The sequence below is a fragment of the Balaenoptera acutorostrata genome, chromosome 13, assembly GCF_949987535.1.
Source record: "Balaenoptera acutorostrata chromosome 13, mBalAcu1.1, whole genome shotgun sequence".
Classification (NCBI taxonomy): Eukaryota; Metazoa; Chordata; class Mammalia; order Artiodactyla; family Balaenopteridae; genus Balaenoptera; species Balaenoptera acutorostrata.
In genome coordinates, this window is record NC_080076.1 from 88,065,444 (window position 1) to 88,085,207 (window position 19,764).

The window sequence follows — 19,764 nt, forward strand, 5'->3', positions numbered from 1 at the left end:
CGAGCTCCTGCCCTACCTTTCTGTTTTTGGGGGCGCCTGCAGGGCACCCAGTGCAATCAGCAGCTCCTCGGCGGCGATGAGGGCCTCCACGGAGGGGGGCGTCGGGAAGGGGAAGTTGATGACCTGGGACACAGGGAGACACGGCAGGAGACAGGTGAGTGCGGAGGAGGAAGCAGGGGACCGGAGGAGGGAGCAAGGCCAGGCCTGGCAGGAGGACGGGGCTCCTACCGCCTGCCCTCCGAGCACCACTCACGCTCAGAACATGGGACACGGGGGCCTGGACACACGCAAAGTCCACGTGCCGGGGGAACGCCAAAGGCCCTCTTCCTTCATTCATTCACATCACCCACTCACTCAAAAGCGTACTGTACTGAGCACCTCGTGTGCGCCAGAGGCTGTTCTTGGTGATGGAGACAGAAAAACAAGACAAGGATTCAGCCTCCACTGAGCTTTCATTCAGCCAGAAGGGGCCGCAGACGACCAGTGAGTACACACGAGAATAAACGTCATCACAGGAGAAAATGTGCCCAGACAGTGAGATGATCAGGGGACAGGGAGTGACCGGGGTCGGGGATGGTGGCACCTTAGAGTGACCACCTCAAAACAAGCGTTCAAATAAATATCTGTACATAAATGTTCACAGCACCCCTAGGCACGGCAGCCAAAAGGTGGGAACAACCCAAATATCCATCAATAGATGGATAAACCGGGGTCCATCCATACGATGGAATGTGACTCAGCCATAGAAAGGAACGAAATTCTGACACAAGCTACAGTGTGGGCGAACCTTTAAAACACAACGCTGCTAAGTTCAGCCGTGGATTATCCAAACAACAGAAATATAAAACAGGTATCGATTTATAATATTTGCTGAAATAAACTGACTCTGATTCAAACTGTCAGCTAGGTTCTTTGACACTAAAAATAAAATACCAAACATAACTAATGTAAAAACTTTTAGCAGTGAAAAGCATGATCCTCTCTTTTATATTATCTTACTGTGTATTGAACTGATAAATGAAGTTTACATTGGCTAAAAAAAAAACCCGAAAAAAACAAACCACGATGCTGAGTGAAAGAAGCCAGACAAAAAAGGACAAATATCATATGATTCCATTTTTATGAAACATCCAAAATGTAAAATCCATAGGGACAGCAAGAAAGCAGCCTCGTGGCTGTCAGGGGCTGGGGGGAAGGGAGGGCTGGGAGAGACTGCTGAGGGGGGCGGTTCTCTCTGCCCGCACCAGCCCTCCCGGAACAGGGCAGAGGCGGGCACTCCTGGACACACTCAGTGGGTGCAGCACTGGGGAGGTGGGGGGCCCAAAAGAAACCGCCAGGGGGCTGGGCAAGCACCACAGGGCTCAGCTCCTAGGGCTTCCTGGGCCGCAGGGAAGGAGGAACAGCCCACGAGGGGCTGGGGTCGCCCTTGCCCATCAGACTGGACACAGGTACCCTGGCAGATCAGTGGGGTGATGGCAGGGCTAGGGCTGCAACTGACCTTTTCAATGTTGAGAGCTTTCATCTGAAGGGTCAAGTCTTCGACAGGTCTCCGGGTGATTTCAGGAGGGGGGAACTTCTCAAAGTCACCAAAAACCGCAGATGAATAGAGTCTGAGCAAAAGGAAGCACCAGAGACTAAGAAATGTTAAGTAAAAAAGGAAGAAACTCAGCCAAACTACCTGGCATTGAATCTTGACTCCACCACTTACTAGGCAAGGTGTTTACCCTCTTCCTGCCTCACTTTCCTCACCTGTGAAATGGGCGAACACAGCAGCTGCCCCGTTGGGATTGGTGAGGATACCTCAGGTATCTTCACATAGAGTGCTTAGAACTGCCTGGCACACGGCACTCGGGACGTTTTAACTACTTTATTGCTTACGAGTTTTCTTGGCATAGTTTCTCAATTTTCTTTTCTTTTGTAATGTAAAGCAACGTTGAAAAGAACAGCATACAGCTACTGAAAACAAACAAATAAAACCCAGCACACAGGGACTCCCCTGGTGGTCCAGTGGTAAAGAATCTGCCTTCCAATGCAGGGGACGTGTGTTCGATCCCTGGTCGGGGAAGATCCCACATGCCGCGGAGCAACTAAGCCCGCACGCCACAACTACTGAGCTCGTGCACCTCAATGAGAGAGCCCGCGTTCCGCAAACTACAGAGCCCACGCGCCCTGGAGCCTGCAACAGCTAGAGAGAAGCCCACATGCCTCACTGAAGATCCTGCACACTGCAGCTAAGACCCAACACAGCCAAAAAAAAAACAAAAACAAACAAACAGCAAAACCCAGCACACAGACTGGGAGGAAATATTTGCCAGTGATGCCTCTGACAAGGGTCCAACACAAGGATTATACAAAGAACACTTACAACTCACCCATCAAAAGACAAACAACCTGACTGAAAAATAAATGATAGGGCCTTCCCTGCTGGCGCAGTGGGTAAGACTCTGTGCTCCCAACGCAGGGGACCCAGGTTCGATCCCTGGTCAGGGAACTAGATCCCACATGCATGCCGCAACTAAGAGTTCACATGCCACAACTATGGAGCCCGCGAGCCGCAACTAAGGAGCCCGCCTGCCACAACTAAGACCTGGCACAACCAAGTAAGTAAATAAAATAAAATAACAAACACTATAAAAAGAAAAAAAGAAATGATAGATCTGAATAGACATCCCTCCAGAGAACAGGTACAAATGGCCCGTAAGCACGTGAAAAGATGCTCAACGTCATTAGAGAAATGCAAACCAAGACCACTGTGAGATACCACCTCGTACTTCCATTTTTATAAAGTAGAGAAGAGCAAGCGTTGGTGAGATGTGGAGAAATTAGAACCTTCACACACCGCTGGTGAGAATGTACAGATAAAATGGAGTAGCCGCCGTGGAAAACCGTCTGGTCGTTCCTCTAAACGTGAAACACAGAGTCATCGTACAACCCAGCAATTCTGCTCCTCGGTATACACCCGAGAGGCATGGGAACAGACGTTCAATTACGTGTGCATGAATGTTCACAGCAGCACTATTCACAGGGGACAAAGTGTGGACGCAACCCAGGAGTCTATCAACAGATGAACGGACAGTGAGATGCAGTCCCTCCACGCAACAGCACGTCACTCAGCCACTGGAAGGAATGAAGCGCTGACACAGGCAACAGTGTGGATGAACCGTGAAAACGTGATGCTGAGTGAAAGAAGCCGGACACAAAAGGTCACATACTGTCCGATTCCATTTACAGAAAATGTCCAGAATGAGCACGTCTGTAGAGACAGGAAGTAGAGGAGTGGTTGCCGGGCGCTGGTGGGTTGGGAGTGGTAGGGAGATGCAGGGAGAAACTGATTAATCGGTACAACTGATACATGTGGTCTCTTTTGGGGTGAAGAGAACGTTTAAAAATTAATAGTGGTGATGGCTGCACAACACTGAAAATATACTAAAACCCACAGAATTGTACACTTTAAATGGTGAGTTTTATGGTATGTGAACTTTACCTCAAAAAGGTGTTAATAAAACCAAACAAAAATCGAGCTGCTAATAAACACAGGGCCTGACGTCAGTAACAGAATAAAGAAATAACGCCAAGTGCCTGAAAGCCAACAGAAAAGGGGGTGTGAAGGACGGATGCCAGCAGGACACGGGACCCCCCTTTCCTCGCCCGTGGGGGGGGTGACCACTGCACAGTGGCCCCAACGTCACCGGAGGGGCCCCTGGGAGCCCCACCTGTAGCAGTGGCCGGGCTCCGTGCGGCCCGCGCGTCCTGCCCGCTGATCGGCCGAGGCCTGGGAGACCCAGGTGACGCGGAAGGAGGACACGCCGGTGACACGGTCGTAGTGCCGCGTCTTGACCTTCCCACAGTCCACCACGTACTTGATGCCTGGGATGGTGAGGGACGTCTCGGCCACATTGGTGGCCACAACACACAGCCGTGTCCCCTCTGGGGGAGGTTGGAAGACCTAGGATGGGGGGACAGGAGCAACAAGAAAACTGACCTTTGTCCCACCAGAGCCAGGGAAGAATTCGTGGGTCAGAGGTCAGAAGAAGTCAGCCAGGCGGGCCGGGCCTGGAGGTGACTCTCCTCGCCTTGGGCCACCGCTCCCGAACTGAATGAGGGAAGTGTTCCCGTCCTCCAAGTAGGAGATCCCAATACCCTCTCAAAAGCCTGGGGCGCCGATCGGACAGCTGATGGGGAGGGCGACCGGGGCCGGACCTGCTCCCACCTCAACGCCTGTGGGCGCCCCGCACCGGGCTTCCACCCCCGGCCCCGCACAGTTACCTGCGCCTGCTCCTCCGGGGCCAGCAAAGAGTAGAGAGGCAGCACGTGGAGGGGCAGCGAGGCGCCGGGCTGCTCACCTGCAGGGGAGGCAGAGGCCTGCGGCAGCCCGCTCCCCCGCTGCCCAGCGCCCCTGCCGCTCCGCCAGAGAGGCCCCCCTGCAGCCCCGCTGCCAGGGCTCAACCCTGGGCACCGGCAGAGAGGGTCGGCAAAGCCAGCCACGCTGCAGTCTCTCCTCCTCGGAAGAGTCCCAGGCCCTGTGTGGGGACCCCTAAGGGCTTGATTCTGCCCCCCCCCCAAACCCCCAAGGCCTGCGTTCACCCAGCAAAGCCAAGCCCGGGAGTGGCGCCCCCATTACAACGGGCACAGCAGAGACCTGAGGGCCTCCTCTGCGTCAGGCGGTTCCAGGAGCTCAGGAGACAGCAGGGGGCAGAGCAAGCAGGAACCCCAGCTCCCCTGGGGCTCGCTGCTGGAGGGCCCATCGCTCGACCCAAGCCCACGCGGTGAGAGCAGAGGCCCCAGCGGGTCCCACCTCCGTCCGGCCCGTCGTCCCCTAAGTCCAGGTCCAGGTCGGAGCCCAGGGCCTCCTCGTCCTCCTCGTCCATTTCCGCGTCCCTGTCCTCGTCACCTTCGCCCGCTGGCAACACCGAGTAATTGTCCAAACTGATCTGGGGCAGCATCTACGGTCAACAAGACATCAGCACCGCGGGCTGCGAGGGACCCTGCGTAGAGGCTGGCGTTGCGAGCAGAGCCCGCGGCCACGTGACCCTGGGCAGGTCACTCGACCACGTCCTGCCTCAGTGTCCTCATCTAAGAGTTGGGGATGATCATGGGACTTCTCGAAAGGCTGCCATGAGGACGCTACGAGCTAACACATGTGCAGCACTGAGACCACTGCCTGGCACGCTGTAAAAGGAGAAGTGATGTCGTGCAGACGCCCTGGGGTGAATGCCCCCCACGCCCGGCCGGCCCGTCCCCCCAGCTCTTCAGCAAGCACAAGGGGTCCCTTTCCCTTGTCCGACCCTCCCTGGGCATCTATGCAGGCCCTGCTCAGGGCTCGGGGCTGGGCCTTCCAGAAGCTTCCTCCAGGCCCCCCAATACAGGGAGCCTGGAATGTTTTAAGTCGCAGCCCACCCTGCAGCCTCCGGAGCAGCACCAGTCAACCCCTCCTTCCACAGCAGGAAGGTTCTAGACCCCCCTGCTGCCCAACAAGGCCACCCACAGCCCCAGGTGGCCACTGGGCACCTGCAATGCGTCTAACACGACTGAGGAGCTGAATGTTAATTTTATTTGTGGCTTTAATTGAATTTACACCTGTGCAGGCACACGGGGCTAGCGGCCACCACACGGACCAGGCGGCTGCAGAGGCTGAGCTGCCCCCTCCGGCCTCTACGCACCGTGGCCTTGGCCTTCCTCGCCCGAGCCTGCGACTTCTTAAACCTCCGCGTTTCTTCTACCGAATCTTGCTGATCGTCCTTTCCTGGGAAAAGATGAGCAAGTTAGGGAGAAAGCCATCTTGTGGCTGGTACCAGGTCATCAGGGTCCAGGGTAAGGTCACTGCATCGATCACCGTTCACTGGGGGGACGGGGGGGCGCGCAAAGGGCTGGCTCTTCCGGGGGAGGCTCCGAAGCCGAGGCTGACCGCCCCCAGCCTCTTGGGGGAGGGGCTTCAGCTTGGGGTTACCTGGAGGCCTGTGCCTGGCGACCGGGAAGGCTCTCCTCAGCCTGCGGCACAGCGCGTGCACCTCTGCCTGCCCCGTCAGGAACACCAGGATGCCGCCTGCGGGGAGAACCAGCCCCACCGTGACCTGCTCGTTCACGCAGCAGACGCTGCCTTGGCCTTGATCTGAGAGCTGCGGCGCAAGGAAGTGCTGATCAAACCAGGGCTGCAGAGGCCCAAACGAGCAACGGGCAGCTGCCCACACACCGAGGGCGCTGGGACGAGGAGCTAAACGGTTACTGTGGGAGCCGGCCTCCCATCCCCCGGTGTGAGCCCAAAAGACGGGGAAAGCAGCTCTGCTCCGGGGAAGTGGGAGCAACCCGAGTGTCCATCACCTGGTGAACGGAACTAACGGAGCACGTGCCACGGGGATGTGGTGAGAACTGCGAGGGGGTCAGGAGTGAGACTCAGGTGGGACACACCTGTTCGCCTGCCCTGTGTCTGTGGGGACAAAAGGCACCCTCCACCCCCTCACCCCCTCCCCAGTTAGCCCCTGAAGCCTCGCAATCCTTGGGGCGGAACGTGGCAGGGCAGGTGCTGTGAGCGCTCTGGGACCAGTGAGGACACTGAGGCACAGCGAGGCCAAGTGACCACCTGAGCCCCGCTGCCTGCACCCCCGGGTCTGGGAGGGGAGGACCGGCCTCCTCCTGGCCAGGGCCTCACCTGCGGGCAGCATGCGGTGGATCTTGCAGACCTTCCGGAAGCACTCCCCACTGTAGTCTTCCAGCGGCGTCCGCTTGTTAAAATGCACGGTCACCGGGAACTGCCGGGACTCAACCTACGAGGATGCCCAGGGAAGCACGGGGTCGGGGGTCGGGGGTCAGGGGTGACCTGAGCCCAGGCCCGGGCCCTCCCCTTCCCTGAACTCTGTGACCATGAAGGTCTCCGTTTGGTGCTACGATCCCATCCATCTCCCCCACAGCAGGCGTCCTGCGCTCTGTCGCAGTTGACAGAGGGGCCCGGCCTCCCCCGGCGCTCTGAGACCCCGGCCTGGGCGGTACCTTGATGACCGGGGGCGGCTGGGCGAAGAGCCGCTGGTTCTGGGTGAAGTCCTCCACCCGCAGCGTGGCCGACATGATGAGCAGCTTCAGCGGCAAGTGCCTCTGGGGGACGACAGACCCGGGGACCCACAGCCGCCCGGGGCCAGGAACACTGACGGGGGGGGGCCTTGGGGGAGACCTGCCCTGCCCTCCCGGCCTCCCTCCAGCCCCACCCCGCCCCAATCCTCAATCCTCTTTCTGGTTGCCAAAGATCTAAGAAAAAGTGGAAGAAGTGGGCGGCAGTGTCTTGTTAAAGGAGCCCTTAAGATCCCCCCCCCCCGAGGGGACTTCCCTGGTGGCACAGTGGTTAAGAATCTGCCTGCCAATGCTGGGGACATGGGTTCGAGCCCTGGTCCGGGAAGATCCCACATGCCGTGGAGCAACTAAGCCTGTGCGCCACAACTACTGAGCCCGCACTCTAGAGCCCACGAGCCACAACTACTGAGCCCGCACTCTAGAGCCCACGAGCCACAACTACTGAGCCCGCACTCTAGAGCCCACGAGCCACAACTACTGAGCCCACGTGCCACAGCTACTGAAGCCCACACACCTAGAGCCCATGCTCCGCAACAAGAGAAGCCACTGCAATGAGAAGCCTGCGCACCGCAATGAAGAGTAGCCCTGCTCGCCGCAGCTAGAGGAAGCCCACGCACAGCAAAGAAGACCCAACATAGCCAAAAATAAACAAAATGGGACCTGGCAGCTCTGCTCCTGGGCACAGACCCAAGCGAAAGGAAACAAGTCCACACGGAGACCCGGACACAGACGTTCACGAGAGCCAAAACGCGGAAAGAGCCCAACTATCCTCCAACAGATGAATGGATATATGAAACGTGGTCCCTCCACACATGATGATTCAGCCATAAAAAGGAATGAAGCACTGACACAGGCTACAATGGAGATGAACTTTCAAAATGTGCTAAGTGAAAAAAGCCAATCACAAAAGGCCACATGTTGTGTCATTTCATATACGTGAAATATCCAGAATAGATAAATCCATAGAGACAGAAAGTACACTGATGGATGCCTTGAGATGGGGGGAGTGTAGGAGGACGGGGGTGACAGCTAAAGGGTACAGGGTTTCTTTTCAGGGTGATAAAAATATTTTAAAGTTGATCGTCGTGATGATATAACAACTCTGAATATGCTAAAAAACACTGAATTGTACACTGTAAGTGCATCCATTACGTAAAATAAAGTCATAAAAAAAAAACCCCAGATATCAGGCCAACACCTGCCCCATGGCCTTTGCACCGGCTGTTCTCAATACTCAGAATCTCCTCCCACCGGCACCCCTCCTCACTCCCTCACTTCCTCCAGCCCCCCACTCAAAGGTCACCCTCCCAGTGAGTCTTCTCTCACTACCAACCCTCCACCTTCTGCCTGGTACTGCCCCCTCTCCCCGGCTTTGTCCGTCACCAGCTCACAGGCTTTCTGAGTTTGCTTATCGTCAGTTGCCCTCATGAAAATGGAAACCCCAGAAAGGCAGGAACCTCTGTCCTGTTCACTGCGATGTGCTCGGTGCCTGGCACACAGCACACACAGACCTGATGTCTATCTGACAAAGGTTCTGCACTTCTAAGAACTGGGCGTGGTAGAGTGTCAACCTGTCGCGGGACTGGCGGGGGCCAGAACAGGACTGCTCCACAGAGCTCCCACCCAGGGCAGCATCCCTCTGACCTCCGCCTCTGCCTGATCTGGGGTGGCGGAGATGCAGGCAGAGGCGGACCCCAGGCCGGGCGCAGGGCAAGCATCTCAGAGCACGCGGAGCACAAGGGCTTGGCTGGGTGGCCCCACCAGCGCTGCGGGTTCCAAAGGCCTGGCTGCCGTCTTAAGGCCGGCTGCAGTGGGGCCTGGCCCACCACGGTCTCCTTGCTTGAGCCTCTTGCTCTGGACAGAGGGAAGGGTCACAGCGGATGAGGCTGGACCCCGGGCGGGGACCCAGAGGGGGTCACAGCGGATGAGGCTGGACCCAGGGGGGGTCTGTTTACACCAAGACCCGCAGCCCAGCACCGGGCCTCGGGGGTCCTGTCCCAGGAGACCCTCTCACGGCAGCAGCCCGGGTGTGGACGTGGCCGGGGCCTCGGGGCTCCCCGGTGCCCTCACCTACCTTCGCCCGCAGACACGCTATGCGGGACAGGAGGCCGACGAGGATGTCGGTGTACACGCTCCTCTCGTGCGCTTCGTCAATGATCACCACCTTGTACTTCGGCAGCAGGAAGTCCTGCGGGGAGGTCCGGGGATGAGGCCAGCCAGCCGGGCCTGAGCTCCCCAGGGTCACTGTGCACCCAAAGTGCCTGCTCAAGGAGCCCCTGTGGTAGCCGGCACAGGTCCGGGAGCTCTCGGCCTGCGGGGCGTCCTGGCCTATGACCCCGGGCGAGTTGCTTCACCTCCCAGGCCTCTTTCTTCATCTGTCAAATGGGACAATGGGACCCATCTCATGGGGTCACGGTGAAGTTTCAATGACAATTACTGTCTGTAAAGTACACAGCACGGGGCCCGGGCCCTGGCAGAGAAATCGCTAGAGAAAAGGCAGCTACGATGTATTAGAGTTGAGCTACCAAATGCAGATGCCCGTGGGGCGGGGAGGGCAGGCAGGAAACAGGAACGAGGGGATGCTGGGTGGGGACCAGGGGCAAGAGCTCAGCACATGCCATACAGAAAGGGGTCATCGGACGCCACAAGACACTCACAGCCACCGTCCCAGTGGCCTCAAGGCAGAGGCAGGAGTCACCTCTGCCCTCCCCCGTGACCCCTGCCCGGGGGACGTCATACAGCCCAAGAGAAGCAGTGTGCATTTGGCTAACACACAGTCTGTGAACCAAACCACAATGAAAATACAAGTTCACGTTTAATGAGCACTTACGAGGTGGTGTGCTAAGGTGCTTTCGTGCGTCACACGATTTTTGTTTCAAAGCAATTAGGAGGAAGGTACCAGCTTGCAGATCGAGAAACCAAGGATCACAGAGGTTAAGTAACTTGCACAAGGTCACACAGCAGCACGGTGGTAAACGCAGTGCTTCGCCAACATTCACTGCTCACATCTCAGGTGACATCCTAGCCCCCCACCCCCATGCTTACCAGCCTTGCTTTGTGACACCAGATGAGCAACCAACCTTCTGGATTTCCTTGAGCAAGACGCCGTCGGTCATGAACTTGATTCTGGTCTCTTCGGTCACGTTTCCCTCGTATCGGATCTGATAGGAGACGACCCTGTGGGCACAGGCTACGGCTCGGTCCCCCAGAGCTGCAGCTGCCTGGGGCTGCAGCCGTGCGGCCACTCCAAGGTGGGCAGAGGAGCAGGCCTGGCCCCGCTGGGCAGGCGGCCGAGGGTAGGGCCCACCGGCTCCCCCAGCAAGGCCCGGACACCGGCCCGCCCCGCCTCCCTCTCCAGGAGCTGTCACGGGCAAGTGAAGAGCATGTCAATCAAACACACACACGGACCCTGCTGGAGCCCGATTTGAACAACCAACTGTAAAAGCTCTTTAGGAGACAACCCGGGAGATGGGAACACGGACCGGAGCACACTCAGGAGTTATGATATACTCTAGTGATGGTGACGGTACTGCAGTTATGTTTTCAGAGTCCTTATCTTAAAAAAAAAAAAAAACAACAACAGGGACTTCCCTGGTGGTCCAGTGGTTAGGACTCTGCGCTTCCACTGCAGGGGGCACGGGCTCGATCCCTGGTCAGGGAGCTAAGATTCCCCAAGCCTCGGGGCGCGGCCAAAAAAACAAACAACCCAAAAAACCCCCAGACTCATAATCTTTCAGACCCGCAGTCAAATATTGAGGCTGAGATGATGCGAGATCTGAGACTTGCTCCAAACTGGGTCTCGGGTACATGGGGGCTCATCATACTAGTCTTTCCACTTTTGTATACGCTTGAAGATTTCACACTAAAAAGCTGAAGAGAATGAAAGAAAGGGGCAGCTTTGTATGTACTGTAGGTTTCAAGATACGCACTGAAATGGCACAAAAAAGATACAGAAAGGCGTGAACAGTATGAACCATTCACGCCAGACAGCGAGAAATAGAGACGCACAGAACTGCCTGTCTGTGCACAGAACTGTCTAGAAGGATCCACAGGAAATGTGCAGTGGTGGCTGCCACGGGGGAGGGGAGCTGGGGGCGCCTCGCCCACCTAAGATGCAAACAGAACAAGGCTCCCCAGTTTGCGTGCTGGGCCCAGCGGGGGCAGGGTTCTGTCCCCAGAGCCAGGACGGGCCTGACCCATGGCAGGTCCTGCTCGGTAAACATCTGATGACAGCGTGGACGGCGGGCACTCTGCCTCTATACGATTCTGTGCTTTCTTTTTTCTTTCTCCTCAGCCGCGTGGCACAGCTTGTGGGATCTTTGTTCCCTGACCAGGGATCAAACCCGGGCCCTCGGCAGTGGAAGCGCGGAGCCCTAACCACTGGACCGCCGGAGTATCCCCTACAGTTCCGTGCTTTCTGAGTCTCAGACCCCACCGGACACGCCACCCCTTCCAGCCTGAACTGGACGGTCTGGGCTGAGACCCAGGCGTCTGCGCTATAAACACGGCGCCGAGCCATCCTCAGGCCAGGGCTATGCTGTGTGCAAACTGCTTTCCGAGGCAAGTCCTGCAGACTTACTGCCGGAGAGGATTTTCCTTTTGGAAACTTGAGTTGTAAATTAACCCGGCCACGCTGCCCGCCTCCTGCCTGCCTTTGGCCACCTGCTGCTCTGCTCTGCCCTCAAGGCCCTGTAAGGGCCACTCTGTCCCCTCGCTAAGGGCCTGGCTGGCTCGTCCCTGCTCCACGGCGCCCCTGGCAGGAGGGTCCTACCGTCGGCATGTAGGGACCGCCCTGTGCTTAGATGCAGACGTGGCGCCCCCCGGGGGAACGAGGGCCTGCACCGTGGCTCAGGTCTGGCGGGGCCAGAGGGCCACCCCAACCCTCCCACAGGAGGCAGAGCCCTCACCGCGGCGACAGATTCATCTCCTTGGCCACTCGCTGGGACATGGCCACGGCGGCCACTCGGCGGGGCTCCGTGACGCCAATGATGCAGTTGTCACTGGGGGAGGAGAACACAAGGCATCAGCAGGGCTCCGCCCCACCCGTCTGCCCCGAAGTCACACACGGCTCCAGACGCGGCCCTCACTGGGGGCGACGGGCCACGCGCGCCCGGCCAGGCACCGCAGCATCACTGAACAGCAGCAAAAGGGAACGGCCCACAGGGCAGTCTACGGGAGACGCTACGATCGTCACGGGGCGAAGGGATCCGGGCAGCCGCAAACAGAACGAGGCCTAGGTGGACCTGAGCCCGCAGCCGGGGGGCCTGTCCAACCCAGCCGAGCACGCGCGCCTCCACAGAACCGACCCAGGGCACAGGTGGTGGATTCTGGGCAGGAAAAGAGCTGACCCAGCAGGCCCGAGGCTGCTCTCCCTACAAAGCTCCGCGTCCAGGGCAGCCCCTGGCTGGCGTCTGGGATCCTGGATTTCAGGAGGGCTCCCGCCTCTCCCTGACGGACGAGAGGGGCTCACTGCGCCTGAACTGTCTGTACAGACAAGGTGGCTCATGCTGACACCTGCTTTCCTTTGGGGAGTCTAGAACTGGGTAGGTACCAGGCAGAGGGCGCCTGTGTGACCAGCCCCCAGTACGAACCCTGGGCGCTGAGCCTCTACTGGGCGTCCCTGTTTGATGACACCTCACACGGGCAATGAAGCGTGTCCTGTGTGACCCCCGCCCTGGGAGAGGGCTCTGGGGGCCTGTGCCTGGTTCCCCCAGACTTCACCCCGTGAGCCTTTCCCTTTGCTGGCTGTGCTTTGTGTCCTTCACTGTAACATATCACAGCCATGAGTACAACTACATGCTGGGTCCTGGGAGTGTTCCCAGCAAATTGCTGAACCCGGGGGTGGTGTTGGGGACCCTGACACACACGGGTCGGAAGGGCCATCCCTCCCACCAGGGACCAACCTAAACATTTTACACAAATTCAGTCATTTCATCTACATAACAACCCCGTGAAGTAGGTGCAGTGATGAACCCCATGTCACAGCTGAGGAAACTGAGGCCCAGAGATGTTAAGGAGCTTGCCCCAAGTCACACAGCATGTCAACGGCAGAGCCGGAATTAGATCCCCAGGAGCCCGTGCTCCTAACAACTTCCGGGGACCACGTCTCACTGTCACCTGAGGGACCTGCGGGGGACCCCGTGGCCAGCCCCCACCTGCTGTAGCCTGCTTCGTAGAGAAACTGGGGCACCTGGGTGGTCTTCCCGCTGCCGGTCTCGCCGCACACGATGACAACGGGGTGCTCGGCCACTGCCTCCATGATCACTTGTTCTTCAGAGAGAATCGGGAGCTTCAGCCGCTCTTCCTGGCGAGAGAGGGGAAGTCAGCGCTCACGGAATGGGGGTGGCGGGTTGTCGTCCCCTGCAGAAGGGCGGAGGGGACGGGGGGCTTTGCTCAAAGCAAGACTACGTAGGGTGACGTGGTTCCTATAAAGGCAGCAGCCGGCATCCAGCCAAGGGGAACAGGTGCGCCCGCTGGAGGACGGAAGCCCTGACGGCTGGGGAGGGGCAGAGACATGGGCTGGGTCCTCGGGGACAGCGTGGTCCAGGGAAGCCCCTCTGGGCACAAGGAACTCTTGCCTGCTGCTGGTGGGAGCCTACACTTACGGCACAATCACTTCGGCAAACAACCGGGGGCTAATTTTACCAAAATCGAGAATGTGAGATACAGCGATTCCTCTCCTAGGTGCTCACACGTGGGTGCGCGTGCACACACACACACACACACACGCTCACACAAGTATTACTCAGTGAAGGAGAAGTTTCGTGAACTCCTGCTTGCCCTTATTATGTGTGAAGCATGCTAGCACGCTAATTTTAAAAATTCTGTTCTCTATCTCTATTCCATTCCGTTGGTTTTTTTTTTTTAAAAAAAGGTGCTGGCCATCTCATGACCCCACAATGGCTGTGACTTCCAGTTTGTAAACGCTGCTCCCCCCCAAATTTTTGTACCTGTGGCTTTGAGAAAAAGGCAAGAGTGTTTAAATCAGCAGTGAAGATGGTAGCAAAAAGCTAAAACAACCCAAATGCCCAGCCAGAGAAGGGTACTTAAACTGTGCTCTATTCACGCAATGTAATGCTCTGCAGCAGTGAAAAAAAAAAAAAACCCAAACGGACCTCGGTGACATACATCTACACGGATAAATAGATCTCAGGAACACAAGGCCGACTAACAAATAAGCAGAGTGCTGAAAAATATATATGATGTGAGGCCGCTTATAAAAACAGGCAAACCTAGGCTTAAAAACATGCACATGGAAAAACCACAGAGAAAGGCAGGGGATGAACCCCAGGGGGCACCAGGGACACTGGATGGCGGAGCCCGGGTTCCTGAATGACCGTGTGGAGCAGAATCTCACGCCCCGACTTGCAGCGGACGGCACTGGGCTCTGACATCACCTACGAGGAAACCTTCGTGGCATGAAGCCAGTGGCACTTCAGGGTCTGTCAGAGCGGTCAGCTCACCCTAACTGCTTATACATGAGCACACAAACGTACCTGTGACTGAAATCACCTCATTTCCACAATCCAATCTGTGGTTTTAAACAGCTGCTCTAAGACCCAGGAACCCTCTGCCTCAGGCCTTTGCTCATGCACTTCTCGGTGTGGGACGGCCCCCTTATTCTCATCTGGCCCCTGAGCTCCCGACCCGGATGCCTCCCCTGATGAGGCCAGGCCCTCCTGTGCTCCCCCCTCATGGTACCCGATGTTCCCCTCCGTGGCTCCTGTCCCACGTGTGGTCGACCTCGGTCTCCCCTGCTGGACCGAGAGCTCGGAGATGCAGATCGCTCCGCCTCCTGTGCTGGCCCACAGCACGCGCTCTGTGGAAACGTGTGGACGGAACCACCACCCGCGATGGGCCAGACCCTGCGGCATCACCAGCCTCATGGCTCCCCAAGTGTTCCATGGGCCTCGGGCTTCACCTCCCTGAATCTTGTTGTCATGACAACCCAGTGAGACCCTCATTTTACCAGACAAGGATACGAAGTGTACAGAGGCGGAGGCCCTGTGAGTAGACGGGTACCCCCATGCTACAGACGAAAACGAGGCCCAGAATGAGCTGGAAGGTGGGGGAACCAGTACTCCTTTCCAGGTCAGCTGACTCCAGAGCCCAAGCTCTTGTCCCAGTGAGCGGATGCCTGGACCAGGACCTGCAGTCAGAGGCTGAAGGTGACGGCGACCAGACGATGATAAAGGCAGCAGACACCCATCTCAGCAGCCCCGACCACGTGCCGGGCACCCGCTCGTCAGCCCTACACCAACCCTGCAAGGTGGGTACAGCCATCCCCCTTTTCCAGGCAAGGAAACCGAGGCACAGAAGGCCACGCAGCCCGCTCAGATCCTGGGAGGCCCTCTCTCTGCACCCTCAGCCCCCTCACAGCACTGACCTGAGCACCTAAGCTCTTAATCAAACACCAGCGAGGCCAACCTGCATTTCGGGGGAGCGGTTCACGGGGATGAAGACGGCGGGCTTTGCTGGGGGCCTGGCCAGGGCAGAGGCTGCCGCAGGAGGAGCTGATGGAGGGGCAGGAGTCTCGGCCAGACCGCTGGGCACTGGGCTCTGGCCCCTGGCCCCGGGCGGAGCTGGTGGCAGATGCGCTGGGGCCGACGCTGCACCGGCCTCCGCCGGCCCGTCCGCTGGGGCCTCCTCGGGTCCAGACTCCGCTGAGGACTCAGACTCCTCCTCTTCTGCCTCCTGGTAGTGGCGCTTCCGGTGGGCCCCGCTGAGGCTGCTGATCTTCTCCAGACCCTGGGCTGCCACGTCGTCGGGCTTCCTGCCGGGAGAGCCAGAAGTCAGACCCTAGGACGGGCCAGTCAACCTGAAGCAGCTCTGGGTTGCTGCAGGCTCCTCAGAGGCCAGGACGCAAAGGCCACGCCCCTTCCTGCCGCAGGGCCTTTGCACCTGCTGTCCATGCTCCCTGAAGACAACTGCTCCCTTACTTGATTCCAAGGACGCCTCTCAGGAAGACCTTCCCTTACCGTGTAGCCTCAATCACCTCCCCCACCCGCCTCCATCCTCTTCTACCTGCTCTTTTCTGCTTAGTGCTCACCAGCACTAAATATATATGTATTCACTGGATCACTGCCCATCTCCCCACCATTAAAATGTGAGCTTCTTAAGGGAAGAAATTTAATTTTTGTGCACTGCTCTATTCCTAGGGCCCACAGGAGAGCCTGAGATGCAGTTTGCACTGGATAAGCAGTCGTTAAACGCACAAGGCTTAACAGGCCAGGACTGGAAATGAGCAGAGAGGGCCAAGTGTGAGAGCAGTGGGCAGGGGCCCGGGCTGGGGGCAGCACACGGGCCCCATCTAACGCCGGCTGCTCTGTGGGAAGGCCAGCTGGTGTGGCCATATCATCCAACTGGTCAAGGCCAGGGCGGACCCTGGATTTTAATGTGAAATCTCCTAATTCTTAAATGCTGACTGTTGAATAGTGTCTCCCCCAAATTCATGGCCACCCAGATGCTCAGAATGTGACCTTCTTTGGAACCAGGGTCTTCCGGATGTCATTAAGATGAGGTCATACTAGATTAGGATGGGCCCTAAATCCAATGACTGGTGTCCTCATAAGAAAACAGAGACCCAGGGGACTTCCTTGGCGGCCCAGTGGTTAAGACCCCGTGCTCCCAACGCAGGGGGCACGGGTTCAATCTCTGGTCGGGGAACTAGGATCCCGCGTGCGGCGTGGCCAGAAAAGAAAAAGAGAAAAGAAAACAGAGACCCAGACACAGACAGAAGGCCATGGAAGACACACAGAGGATGCCACGTGACGATGAGGCAGAGACTGAAGTGACGTGTTTACCAGCCGCGAGCGCCCAGGATGGCTGGAGCCACCAGAAGCTGGGGGAGAGGCTGGGACAGGTTCTCTGGCCTCCAGCAGGAGCCAACCCCACCAACGCCTTGACTTTGGACTTCTGGCGGTCAGAACCACAAGAACAAATTCCTCTTGTTTCAAGGTCCCCGGTTTGTGGTGACCTGTTACCGCAGCCCTAGGAGACTCATACGTGTGCAAAAGATCCAAATGCCTAATGACGCTACGTGAACCAAACAAAACCTGCTCATCGGCTAAATCAAACCCTTGACCTCCTTGATGACAACTTCTAGCCTACTCGTCCCTGCAAAAGCTGGAAGGACCTGTAACGCAGGACTCGGCGTTGCAGGAGGACACCAGCATCCTGGAGTAAGAACTTTGCCGTCCTGTGCAGTGTAGGATATTTCGCATTATCCGAGGCCTCCACCCATTTGAGGCATTTTAGCACACGGGTCACTGCAAATGTATTTTCCCATAGCCCCAGAAGACGCCATGACCCTTGACCCCCCGGGAGCCCTGGCGGGAAGGGCGGGCTTCAGGGAGGAGGCAGCCGACTCACTCTTTGGCGCGGTACATGCGGCCCCCAGTGCCCAGTCTGGACGTGGTGTAAAACAGCCTCATTTCAGCCTCCGAAACCCGGACTTCGCTCAATTTCTGGAGCATCTCCGCTCGCTGGGGAAGGAAATGCGTGTGTTACACATCTGGCATCACGATCCTCTCTGCAGAAGGGGAGCTGAGACTCTAGATGAAATTCCAGCATCACTAACACCTACAGTCTTTTTTTTTTTTTTTTAAACATCTTTATTGAAGTATAATTGTTTCACAATGGTGTGTTAGTTTCTGCTTTATAACAAAGTGAATCACCTACACATATACACACGTTCCCATATCTCCTCCCTCCCGCATCTCCCTCCCTCCCACCCTCCCCATCCCACCCCCCCAGGCGGTCACAAAGCACCGAGCTGATCTCCCTGTGCTATGCGGCTGCTTCCCACTAGCTATCTATTTTACGTTTGGTAGTGTACATATGTCCATGACACTCTCTCACCCTGTCACATCTCACCCCTCCCCCTCCCCATATCCTCAAGTCCATTCTCTAGTAGGTCTGTGTCTTTATTCCCATCTTGCCACTAGGTTCTTCATGACCTTTTTTTTTTTTTTCCTTAGATTCCATATATATGTGTTAGCATACTGTATTTGTTTTTCTCTTTCTGACTTACTTCACTCTGTATGACAGACTCTAACTCCATCCACCTCATTACAAATACCTCCATTTCGTTTCTTTTTATGGCTGAGTAATATTCCATTGTATACATGTGCCACATCTTCTTTATCCATTCATCCGATGATGGGCACTTAGGTTGCTTCCATGTCCTGGCTATTGTAAATACAGCTGCAATGAACATTTTGGTACATGACTCTTTTTGAATTATGGTTTTCTCAGGGTATATGCCCAGTAGTGGGATTGCTGGGTCGTATGGTAGTTCTATTTTTAGTTTTTTAAGGAACCTCCATACTGTTCTCCATAGTGGCTGTATCAATTTACATTCCCACCAACAGTGTATGAGGGTTCCCTTTTCTCCACACCCTCTCCAGCATTTATTGTTTGTAGATTTTTTGATGATGGCCATTCTGACCGGTGTGAGATGATACCTCATTGTAGTTTTGATTTGCATTTCTCTAATGATTAATGATGTTGAGCATTCTTTCATGTGTCTGTTGGCCATCTGTAACACCTAGAGTCTTTTTCAATCCGAAGGTCGAACTGCAATTACCGTCCTTCACGGAGTTCTTAACGCCGACAGACGTGTGAGCTTAGGGTGGCTTTTCGCCCCCTTACGGAGTCTGGGGTTGGATAAACAAGGCTCTCTTTGCACCACGGTGTGTCGTAAGGGAAGACCAGCAACTATCCAGATGCCCATCAACGGGAGATGGAATAAATAAAGTAGGGCCCATTTGTATAATGCAAGACTTCCTGGCAGTTAGTACAGGGAGGAACAGCTGTGTGTGTGGGACAGGAAGTGGTCCCCACTCTGCCTTGAATAAAGCAGTGAGCGGGGGCGGGTCCAGTTGGTTCCTTTCCCCTGGGTGAGCAATTCATGAGTGTTTGTCTTGTTATTCTTGAAATTACTCAGATATTTTATATCTGCTTTTATACGTGTATGTGTATATATATATATATATACACACACACATATTTCATAATCGATAAAAAACAACGTACAGAACAGCAAGAAAAGATGCTCACAGGATTTAAATAGGACACACTCACAGGACGGTGAGCCTCCCCTGCATGAAGGGCTCCAGGGACCACACGTCAGAGCTGCTAACTGGAGGCCTGTGTGTCCCCTGGTGGACACAGCGCGCCGTGTGGTCACCTTGCCAGAAAGACTAGCGAGAGAGAATCTCCTGAAGCCTCTAGATCAGGGTTTCCCGGTCTTCACGCTGCTGGCATTTGGGGTCAGATAATTTTTTGATGTTATGAGCACTGCAGGCTGCTTAATACCATCCCAGACCTCTACCCCCCAGATGCCAGCAGCGTCCCCCAAATCGTCACAGCCCCAAATATGTCCAGACTTGGCCAAATGTTCCCGGGGATGGGGGGGGGGGCAAAACTGTCCCAGTGGAGAGTCACTGCCCCAGACCCAAATACCAATTTATAGGGAATTCGGAGGGTGGAAGAACATGTTTATATCAGAGATGAAAAGTTTTTCATCCAGACCGTGGGAAAGTCTCTGAGACAGACAAACCAATCTCTCCAACAAATATAAGGGGGAAAGACAAGAGATGCAGGTGGAGAGCATCTATGAAACAATTAGAAATTGGACTATTTACTGGATATCTAATGGTATTTTGAAAACATTTAGACATGCTAATGGCACTGTGGTAATTT

General features: G+C 56.1%; 1 protein-coding gene across 1 annotated transcript in view; it reads right to left on the reverse strand.

Moving 5' to 3' along the window:
- The window catches only part of DHX37 (DEAH-box helicase 37), a 30,377-nt gene that overhangs the window by 5,179 nt on the left and 5,434 nt on the right, over window positions 1-19,764 (reverse strand). The window contains exons 3-17 of the mRNA XM_057526966.1: window positions 17,431-17,543; window positions 15,487-15,832; window positions 13,215-13,363; window positions 11,967-12,059; window positions 10,140-10,236; window positions 9,134-9,247; window positions 6,985-7,086; window positions 6,647-6,761; window positions 5,948-6,043; window positions 5,661-5,743; window positions 4,796-4,943; window positions 4,267-4,343; window positions 3,714-3,946; window positions 1,499-1,610; window positions 17-123 (exon numbers count right to left, since the gene is read on the reverse strand). Of these exons, the coding sequence (XP_057382949.1) occupies window positions 17-123; window positions 1,499-1,610; window positions 3,714-3,946; window positions 4,267-4,343; window positions 4,796-4,943; window positions 5,661-5,743; window positions 5,948-6,043; window positions 6,647-6,761; window positions 6,985-7,086; window positions 9,134-9,247; window positions 10,140-10,236; window positions 11,967-12,059; window positions 13,215-13,363; window positions 15,487-15,832; window positions 17,431-17,543 (1,985 nt within the window). The remainder of the gene's footprint in view (window positions 1-16; window positions 124-1,498; window positions 1,611-3,713; window positions 3,947-4,266; window positions 4,344-4,795; window positions 4,944-5,660; window positions 5,744-5,947; window positions 6,044-6,646; window positions 6,762-6,984; window positions 7,087-9,133; window positions 9,248-10,139; window positions 10,237-11,966; window positions 12,060-13,214; window positions 13,364-15,486; window positions 15,833-17,430; window positions 17,544-19,764) is intronic.